Below are 11,141 nucleotides of genomic sequence, written 5' to 3'. Positions count from 1 at the left end.
ACTGTAAGGAATTCATAATATTTATAAAGCACATTAAGTTTTTTTCTAGTTTAATTTATTTAATTTAATAATAGTTAATAATGTATATTAATGCAAATTAATATTTAATTTTGAGACTTTGAATATAGATATGAATCATTTTTTTTCCAAAGCATTTAGGATATTTATAACACTTCTTTTATTTAGGATATTTGTAACACTTCTATTATATTTGATTATATTTAATCTATAAAAATACATAAATTATATAAATAAATGATTATTAATATTGTTTATTGTTATTAATTATTAATATTTTATATTTCAAATATATATAAAATAAATAATAATTATTAATAGAATAGTTTTACTGTAGTGATTAATAAAATGTTTATTTAATTTCAGTGTAATAAATGTGGGTGAGGTGTGGAGGGGGTACTAGAGTGAGCTGGTCTAAACCAGTCTAAACCGGTGTGATCTGGTTTGACCTGGTGCAGACTGGTCTAATTAATGGCTGTGGGAGTGAAAAGACAAGCAAACCGCATAGTTAACTATACAGAAGGTGAGACTTTTTTTTAAGAAAAAAAAGTACATTATATGTATCAAATATTTAATGATTTTATATGATAAATTGTTCATACAGAGTTTTATAATACAACAGAATTTGGTGTAGCTAATTAGTTAGCTAGCTTTAGCTGGTTAGCTGATGTTATTCCCCTCACTGTGCGTCCACACCGAACGCGACGCGAGCGACAAAGCAGCCGGAAGTCATTCATTTTCAATGAGAGCGAGCGACACTGGGCGACGGGCAGCGACGCGACGCGGCGCGGCGCGACGCGGGCGGTTTGAGCGATGCGAGAGAGTTGACGAGAGCTCAACTTTATGCAAATGAGCAGTGACGCGCGGCGGCGACTACCAATCAGAAACAGATTCTCATATGTCCGGTGTCCGGCCTGAAATCGCTGATCTGATTTTCTGTTCCTACTGAAGATTTATTCCGCTCGCAAAATGGAGGTTTTGAGAGGGGTTTAGTATTTATGTAGTACAGTTTCCCTCCATTTGTTTCGTTTTTTGAGGGAACACTGCTTATTGGTTAAAAGAAATCAGCAGATTCAGTGCCAGCTTTTTGTGTTCAGAGCAGAGGGCTTACCTCATTCATTGAAAGCCAGGTTTAACACATTTTACATTAATAAATGTTTTAACACATAAGGAGATTAAAAGATAATCATTTTTATGCATATGACGTGCATTTTAAATAATGCGAAACGTTTGTACGAGTGTATAATGTTTTAGAATTGTGTAGACAGGCTGTTTCTGTATTCTTGCTGTCTGAGTGCCTGTGTTTGGAAACGCCCACCAGACAGCTCGTTGAGTGAGACACGCCCCCAAGCGACTCATCGCCTGCTGCACAGCGTTCGGTGTGGACGTACAGTCAGAGGAGAGCTCTATTGTTAGCTACCTAGCTAGTTAGTTAGGTAAGTTAGCTAACTAGCTAAAGAGATGTGTTTGCTGGGGAAGCTAGCTAGTTAGCTAAAAAAAACTATCTTAGCCTTTAGAATTTAACAGTTTGCTTAGCTATTTGTGTAATGTTAAATTATAAGGGCTGAGGTTGGTTTATGATTTGTTTTATTCACTTTTTAGTTAGTTTAGCTAAGTTAGTTTGGTTACCTAGCTTCGTACTTAATGCTAGTTATCTAGCTAGCTTAGCTAGTTAGCTAAATAGATTGTGCTTGCTGAGGTAGCTAGCTAGCTAACTAGAGCTAACGCTAACTAACCTAGTTAACTAACTTACCTGAGTTTTTTTTCTTAGCCCTCAGAGTTTAACAGTTTGCTTAGCCATTTTGTCCCTTACATTACTTTTTTTTACACTTTAAGTAGTTTTGAAGTAGTTGGTACTTTTATACTTTTATTTGAGTAAAAAGCTTGAGTTGATACTTTAACTGTTACAGAAGTAACTTATTTTAAACTGTAGTAAGTTATCTATAAGTCTGCCTGAGTAATGAACATTAATATGTCTGATATATTTGCTGAATTTTTTACAGCTTTATCATGTTTTTTTTTTTATCATTTTACAACATTCTGAATATTTAATCAATATTTTTACTGTTTTACCATGTTTATTATTTTAGCCTGTTTTTATTTATTATTTCAGATATAGAACACTGTCTCTACCAAAATCAAACCTATGAAAATGTAATGTTTTTAATATCAAGATTATTGATACGTGAGTTGTTAATTCACAGTTTTTATCTGCACCATTATGAAAACTGATAATTTTTATATTTATTAGATACTATTTACATTTACCATTAACTACTTTATGACTTAGTAGTAAGTTAATAGTAGTTATAATACTCATTATATTGGAAAAATAGCACTGTAAAATAGTGCTACGTTAATGACATTTTTAGTTCAGTTATTTAGCTACTTTGACAACTTTACATGTTATTAATAGACAACGTTTTAAATGAATATGCTGAAATAAGTATGATAATTAATTCCTAATTATTCATGATTGTTTTTTAGGTCCAGGTAGACAACCAAAGAAGCTACTTAAAGCAAAGAGCAAGAAGTGTGTGAAAGCCAAGCCAACCTCATGCGGTAAGTGGGCCTTTTTTTTTTTTTTTTTACTAAAAACGCCTATTTTATATTTAAGTCCAAATGTAGTTCTCTATCCTGTAAAAACATTTTGTAAGTTTAATATATAAAACATATATAGCAACACTGCTTGTCATTGTTACACAAACAGTAACATACTGTATACTTGTAACATGGAGGAGGAGGCAGGATGCAAGTGCAAGTCTTTTTTATTATCCATATTTAAACTAACAAAGAAAGGAACACTAGGGAGTATAAAAAGAAAAGGTAACTAAAACAAAACACTATGAAACAGAGGATAAACTAAAATACTGAACCAAACAAGCAAACTAAGCAAACAAAGAAACAAACTAAATAAAGCAAACCTGAGACACTGAGGACAAACAACACAACAGGTCTGAGGCTAAACAAAACATTTAAACACGATCTGGAAAGATTAACGAACACGGTCAAACAAAAAGCGCGACAGAGAACAATGGATCACATGAGGTATTTATACACAGGCACACACTAGGGACACCTGTGGAAGTAATGAGGGGGCGGAGTTACAAATGAGACACAAGGGGACAACACCATAGACTGTATATAAAGATGGACGCCGTGTCGCCGTTCCCATTCATTCAATGAAAATGAAGAGACCAGAGTCTGCGCAGTAGAGACCAGAGGAGAGAGAAAGGCTGTGGAGAGACCGCCTACTCATTTAAATAACCCCGCCCCTGAGGGCTGCCTCGCGGTCCCCGACTGCAGAGCGGGGTGGAGCGGAGCTGACGGTCTGTTATTGGTCCCGCCCATAAGCAGCCCTTTTACCGTAACCACACCTTTTTTGAATAGAGCCGAATAAAGTTTTAAAAACCGAATTCTGTGGGGATATAACAATTTGACAATATAAGCAGAGGTTACACTAGCTGTTGCATTTAAATAATGGAGGTAGAATTACAGTATATTAGAAAAAAACGTGATTGAAAGTTGTCTGTTTTGCCATTGAAACCTATGGGGATGGGTGGAGTTACACAGCTTTCTGCAGCCAAACAGCAGGGGGCGCCTGACCTGTGGTGGCTTCACTTTTAAGAGACGATGCTCTGTCCAGCTATATACAGTCTATGGACAACACTAATGGCTTGGGCAGGGCTAGGGCGGGGCTAGGGCGGAGACAGAACAATAACAAAACAATACCATGTGCTCAAAAAAGCACATGGCTGGAAACACAAGACAGGAAAACAGGGCAGGAGCACAGAAAACCAAAAGAGGGAAAAACACAGGACAGACACAGGCTAATATGTGACAATACTATGTTAGTATACAGTTGCCTGCAAAAATATTTTCTACATCATTTTACAACCACAAATGCAATTTGTTTTCTTGAGATTTTAAGTATTAGACCAACACAAAATAGCACATGATTGTAAAGTGGAAGAAAAATTATGGTTTTCAAACTTTTATTAAATACAAATCTGAACAGTGTGACATGCAAAAGTATTCAGCCCCTATATCAATACACTTAGTACAGTCACCTTTCACTGCAATTACAGCTGCAAGACTATGTTATTATGGTTTGTCTTGCACAAAACCTTTTATAACCAAAGAAGTGTTCTTTCTGTGTTTCTCACTACAAGAATCCTCTGAGCAACTTCATCCCCAGTGCCATCAGCTTTTTACCACGTTAACCATGTTTATCTGCATCCGTTTTAGTTTTGGGCAGATACTTGAAAATCTGCCATTGGTACCGATAATGGACCAAGTGATATCGGCACATTCCTAATGATTGTCAACTGAAGATAATCATATGTCTAGTCGTCCTGTTGAACTGAACCCATCTGAACTTAGTGAAACCCTTATGTAATGCTGATCATTTTTATATTTATTGGATACTATTTACATTTACCATGAACTAATTTATGATTTAGCAGTATGTTAATAGTAGTTGTAATACTTTACAACTTTACATGTTATTAATAGACAACGTTTTAAATGAATATGCTGAAATAAGTATGATAATTAATTCCTAATTATTCATTGTTGGTTTTCAGGTCCAGGAAGACAACTAGAGAAGCTACTTAAAGCAAAGAGCAAGAAGTGTGTGAAAGCCAAGCCAACCTCATGCGGTAAGTGGGCCTTTTTTTTTTTTTTTACTAAAAACGCCTATTTTATATTTAAGTCCAAATGTAGTTCTCTATTCTGTAAAAACATTTTGTAAGTTTAATATATAAAACATATATAGCAACACTGCATGTCATTGTTACACAAACAGTAACATAATATATACTATGTTAGTGTACAGTGGCTTGCAAAAATATTCTTGAACTTTTCCATGTCATTTTACAACAACAAATATTATTTGTTTTATTGAGATTTTAAGTATTAGACCAACACAAAGTAGCACATAATTGTAAAGTGGAAGAAAATTCTTATGGTTTTCAAACTTTCATTAAATAAAAATCTGAAGAGTGTGACATGCAAAAGTATTCAGCCCCCTATATCAATACACTTAGTAGAGCCACCTTTCACTGCAATTACAGCTGCAGGTCTTTTGGGGTTTATCTATCAGTTTGGGCAGACTTTGACTGGGCCATTCTAACACATGAATATTCTTTGATCTAAACCATTCCACTGTAGCTCTGTCTGTATGTTTAGGTCCATTGTCTTGCTGGAAGGTGAATCTCCTTCCCAGTTTCAAGTCTTTTCCAGCCTCCAACAGGTTTTCTTCCAGGATTACCCTGTATTTAGCTTCATCCATCTTCCCATCAACTCTGACCAGCTTTCCTGTCCCTGCTCCTCTACATGATGCTGCCACCACCATGTTTCACAGTGGGGATGGTGTGTTCAGGGTGATGAGCAGTGTTAATTTTTCGCCACTTTCCGTTTCTTTTCTTGTGGCAAAGTTCAAATGGCACTTATATCTTTCTTTCAACAATGGTTTTCTTCTTGCCATTCTTCATAAAGGCCAGATTTGTGGAGTGTACCACTTATAGGTGTCCTGCAGTTTTCTGCAGCTTCTTCAGAGTGACCATGGGCCTCTTGGCTGCCTCTCTGATCAGTGCTCTTCTTGCTCGATCTGTCAGTTTGGGTGGACGGCCATGTCTTGGATGGAACAATGCTGCTTAGGATGCTCAAAGCTTGGGATATGTTTTTACAACCTAAATTTCTTCACAACCTCATCTCCGACCTGTCTGGTGAGTTCCATGGTCTTCATGATGCTGTTTGTTTATTAGTGTTCTCTAACAAACCACTGAAGCCTTCACAGAACAGGTATTTATATTTATACTGAGATTAAATTACACACATCTGAAGTCTATTAACTAATTTAGTGACTTCTGAAAAGAAATTGATTGCACTGGATTTTATTTAAAGGTTTTAGGGTAAAGGGGTATTAATACTTATGCAAGCCACTGTATTACATAGCATTGACAGTGTAAATTTTATATGGTACACTTCAGGTATTTAAGATGTTTTATTAAATGTTTTTAATAAAATAATAAAAATAATATTTTATTTAAATAACAAAAATATACCATTTTGGGATCACAAAATCATGTGTTTTGAAGTAATGTAATTTATTCAGTTATACCAATTTTTTTTTTCTTTAAAATTGATGACCACTGTTGAAAGTTTTGAATTAATAATTTGCCTGGGAGTGGACATAAAAGGTAGGTGTTTCTAATAAAGTGGCCAGTGAGTGGACGTACAAGGTAGGTGATTTTAATGAAGTGGCCATTGAGTGGACGTACAAGGTAGGTGTTTCTAATAATGCGGCCATTGATTGGACGTACAAGGTAGGTGTTTTAAATAATGCAGCCAGTGATTGGACGTACAAGGTAGGTGTTTAATAATGTGGCCAGTGATTGGACGTACATGGTAGGTGTTTTTAATAATGCAGCCAAGGATTGGACGTACAAGGTAGGTGTTTAATAATGTGGCCAGTGATTGGACGTACAAGGTAGGTGTTTTTAATAATGCAGCCAGTGATTGGACGTACATGGTAGGTGTTTTTAATAATGCAGCCAGTGATTGGACGTACATGGTAGGTGTTTTTAATAATGCAGCCAAGGATTGGACGTACAAGGTAGGTGTTTAATAATGTGGCCAGTGATTGGACGTAAAGCGTAATTTTCAATAAAATCAATTTATTCATAGTTTGGATTTTAACAAGGCGCTCAGTCTTTGCTGAGAATAAAAAACATCTCCATGACATGGTAATGATAAAATACTTCCATTGGCATCTTATCTGAACACAAAACATTTTGTCAGACTCCAGACAGGCTGGTTGTATTCACAGAGCCCGTACAGATGCTTTAAACTTTTTTATTTGTAATAGTGATGAAAATCCGGCATTTTCTGGTGAACCGAGATCAGTGGGCTCAAAACACTAAGGAAGCCAACTCTTTCAGCATTTTACCAGTATTTTTCAGCATAGTACCACTTCTGCCTGTTAATTTTTTTTTAAGATCTCTACTGTTCATTTAAAATGCAAGCTTACTGTGAAAACAGTGATGTCATTCACAGAGAGACCGATTCTTAAACAAACATATCCTGCACCACAAATGGCAAGTTTATTCAAAACCGCATTTATGTTGGATCTCCAATACTGTGGCTAACAGCAAGATGAATCTCATATTCACACAAAATATGTTGCATGTTGATGTATATTAAACCTTAGCAGGTAAAATATTGAATATAATGGTGAATAGTGGTGTATATAAAAGTAAACAGAGTGTATCTAATGGTAGAAAGTGTATACAATAGTATTTAGGGATGCATTGTTGGCTGCATTGTCTATAATGGTGTCTAGTGGTCTTCCAGCCACTAGAGGGAGACCATGCTTCACCATTCGCAAAAATCAGGCTGGCTGATTACACCTGGTCAGTGCATTTATAAGGAATGAGTTTTGATTTTGTTCAGGTCACACTGTTGGCTGACAGCTTTCCTAGTTTGTTTGAAAACAATAAAGTCTTTGTTTGAAAGATAATAAAAAAGAGATCTCAAGCCCCCTTGAGTGTTCTCCCCTAAGGCTGTTCTCTGTTTCCCCCCTCTTGGTCTCCAGAATATACTCGTTTTCCTTTTCCAGAGTATCTGTTTTTCAGTTACTCAATACAAACCGAGTGCCTTCGGTTTGTTTTTTGGCATCTTTTTTCTCGTTTTTCCGCCTTTTTTCTTTCTTCTTTGTTCTCCTCAAATAAACTCCCCACACTGTCGCAAGCACAACACAACACCCTAAGCCTAAAGCCAACTCCAGCTATTTTGTATTTATTTTGTCTGTTGTAATTTGTCTGCACTTGAGTCCACCCTGGTGGACATAGCAACAATCCAAAGAGAATTCTTTATCAGTCGTTGACAGTCTTCAAGGCACCCTGTTAAGGTAGTGTTATTGTAAGCAGGACAGTGAAAGTAGTAGAAACAAACGTATTTTTACATTATTTGGAGAATTTAAAGCAATACAATTGGAGAAATAGACACAAAGTGAGGGAATTCACAATTTTTAAAAAAATATCTGGATATGTATGGATGGCCCTGAACAAATACCTTGTTTTTAGGGATTATTATTTGTACAATGCTGTCATGCATTTTGTTAACTAAATAGTTAATTATCTTAACTATTCAATTTTAAGAACAGGTTTCTGATCCAAACTGTTCTTAGAGTTATTGTAAAACTGTCTCGGACTGCATGCATTATAACTGTTTGGCGTAACAACTTTATGTTAGGGACTTTTTAATGGTTCAGAGGTTAAGAAACGTGTGTATTACACTTCATCCAATTTAACCAAAAGTTTTTTACTTTATAAAAATATTTTACACATTTAAGATGTAAAAAACAAGAATCGAGCCCTAAAGCTCAATCCCAGAATGAAACAAATTGTACTAAAACAAATAAATAATCAGTGTGAAAATCATTATATATGATATATAGTCCTGCATACAGTTTTAACAATTAAGACCACAATAACCCATTTCTGCTGCCCTGCCCAGGTGTCTATGTGCTAGCCTGGTTAATCCATAACATCACTAACATCAGTAAAACTGAGCTGGATTTTCTTTTCGAAGCTGTACATGAGACATGTGAAATAATATGTTAAGACATGTGAAGTGGCCAGAATAATTCCTGCAAAATGCGACCCAACACCCTAGTTTTAAGAATAATTATATTAGGCTTAGCAGGGATGGTCGGTCCAGCGCACTGGTAGCACAATATTTTTTATTAGACACAATATTTTATTCCTTCTCAACTTAGAAATGCTTAAAGGTGTATACGGATGTAAAGTGATTCATATGTGGTAAGAGATAAACTATAACAGCGTGTAGTAATTTATGAAGGCTTTAAGATTGTATATCATGGTGTATAGGGATGTGTAACTGCATAAGGATTGAATATAATGGTGATATATATTATATAAGTACTTGAATTTGACCTTGGATAAGCCCTGTATGGAGTGCTTTTGATTTTGTTGACTGGTGTAGCTCATTCCCTCACCATTATGACTTGCTTGCTCTGAGATTCGAAAGACGACCTTGTCCAGGCAAAACCTTCTGTTTCTATGATTGGAACTTGAATTGCTTGATCTTTCCATTTATTTTATGTATTAATAGATTTGTATGTAAAATCCGATATATTTGCAATATAAGAAAGCAAAGCATGTCCACACATACAGGCCCTCAGGGTCTAAAGAGAGTTGAAACTGATATGCACTAGAAGAAACACAGTTAGTATGTCTGTTCACTGAAATGCTTTGAGGGTTCCACATGTTCATGCTGGGATGGCCCCACTGTCTAGCTCACTGAAGCATGCATGTTGGCCCTTGAGTCATATTCATGTCACCAGTGCGTCTTCTGGGGAAAGGAAAGTGTTTGATTCTACCCTCCCTGACTCTGCTCAAGTTACTGCCTGTCACTCACAGCTCCCAGCAGAATATTTAGACATGTAGACAGATAAGCTGAATCAGGCATGTTCAACCAGGAACAACAGACTGTGCACTGCAGATGAGACCTATGGAACAATATCAATAGGTCATCTACATGAGCTGGTTATGGTTATTCAATTTGTGGAATTGTTTACCTTGAAAAAAACTAGTTAAAGTAGTATAAAAATGTTAGTTCACAGATCAACATAAGCTATGAAAGCTTGTGAAGCAGGTCTGCTATCCCTCCCTAGCTGAAATCGAGATTTTGAGATCGGTTCTACCATTGTGTTTCACTGTCTATTGTGTCTCTTGAGTTTGACTAACTGTTGTCCCGCCATGTCTCAAATAAAATTTAAATTTTGTTTGTTTTAGTGCTGAGCTTGAAAAATGCACCATGGCGAAAAGTGAAAAGTCTGAAAATTTGTTGGCATTAGGTTGATTCCCAGTATGTAGTGGTCACAAAATAACTTAAGAGGTTTTGTGGAATGTATGCCTCAAAGAATCAGAGCTCTTTAAATGGCATGAAATGGACCTAGTAATATTAGGCATGCAGTTTTTATGTTATGGCTAACTGAACTTTACATAGAAAGTGGTACTTTTACTGTAAAGTGTGTCCCTCATTTGTTTAAATGTATGTACTTTTGAATAATTATAAGCTATCACTTTAAAATAACACATGCAGTCGTGTCGGGTCTGTGGCTCTCTGGTTTGGGGGCAGATTGCATAAGCTGGACACTAGCGAGTCTCTGTGACAGGCTGACCCAAGTCATAATAAGACACACAGGGCCCTTAAGACTTGCCCTGCTACTGATAGACACACACACACACACACGCACACACACATAGAGTCTCCCTTCCCTGGCCATGGTGCTCATTACTGCCACAGCATTACTTTAAGCAGAGATGGTAAGTAACAAAGTATAAGTAGTTTGTTACTGTACTACATATTTATAAAAGGCTCATTAATTACATTACTTATTTTGAATTGAACGTTTTTCTTAACAGTTTCCTTTAAGCAGCTAATTGCGGGTGCTGTCGTTAGTGAATCTGCTTTACGCTGTATTATTTTTTAACTAAACAGCTAAATGTGTTCTTGCATCTCTACATTTATTTAGCCTAGACCAACAATACAACAATACTCTTCAAGAAGTGAGTGAAATGTTCAATATTCAGGTGATGAGCTTCCTAGAAGTGCCTCCTGTGATTGTGTGAGGAAGTTATGTCAGTGTGTGGTGCATTCTGGGTATCGAAGTCTGAAGGCTGAAGATCATAGGTAGAGCTGAGTTAGGGAGAGACAGGAGTGCCTTCGTCACGTGTGACAGTTTTCATGTTTTATCTAAATAAACAACACTAACTGAAGTAAATCTTTTGCCAATTTTCTGGATATGATGCTGCAGTTCTAGCATAAAACAATGTTTGTTATCAGTTGTGTCATAGTTGTGTGTCCCTCTATACCTTACATAAAAAAGTTTCATACAGAATTAGTTACACTCAAGAAATTAGACACCCTATCATGCGGTAGACTGGACAAAGCCCACACCATCAGTTGTGAATGAATCTGCAACTTAGCAACAAGCACTCAGCTCTGCTCATTACAGTGATATAATTTGTTGCTAGGCACAGTGAAATACATATGAATAAACTCACATGTCTTGTACTGTGTAGCTTCCATAA

The 11,141-nt window shown here is 36.2% G+C and overlaps 2 protein-coding genes across 3 annotated transcripts in view; both read left to right on the top strand.

Moving 5' to 3' along the window:
- Positions 1-479: 479 nt before the first annotated feature.
- LOC103035206 (thymosin beta-b) overlaps positions 480-11,141 on the top strand; it is a 133,152-nt gene continuing 122,490 nt past the window's right edge. Inside the window, exons 1-2 of the mRNA XM_049472442.1 lie at positions 480-541; positions 4,605-4,679. Coding sequence (XP_049328399.1) covers positions 490-541; positions 4,605-4,679 — 127 coding nt within the window. The 5' untranslated portion in view covers positions 480-489. The remainder of the gene's footprint in view (positions 542-4,604; positions 4,680-11,141) is intronic.
- The window catches only part of melk (maternal embryonic leucine zipper kinase), a 153,651-nt gene continuing 147,129 nt past the window's right edge, over positions 4,620-11,141 (top strand). The window contains exon 1 of one of the 2 annotated variants that reach the window (XM_049472437.1): positions 4,620-4,679. In XM_049472437.1, coding sequence (XP_049328394.1) covers positions 4,675-4,679 — 5 coding nt within the window. In that variant the 5' untranslated portion in view covers positions 4,620-4,674. The remainder of the gene's footprint in view (positions 4,680-11,141) is intronic. The other variant, XM_049472436.1, reaches the window with a different exon arrangement.

The sequence above is a fragment of the Astyanax mexicanus genome, chromosome 25 (assembly GCF_023375975.1).
Source record: "Astyanax mexicanus isolate ESR-SI-001 chromosome 25, AstMex3_surface, whole genome shotgun sequence".
Taxonomy (NCBI): Eukaryota; Metazoa; Chordata; class Actinopteri; order Characiformes; family Acestrorhamphidae; genus Astyanax; species Astyanax mexicanus.
Note: the sequence above shows the minus strand (reverse complement) of the source record. Positions and strands in the feature narration are given on the sequence as shown.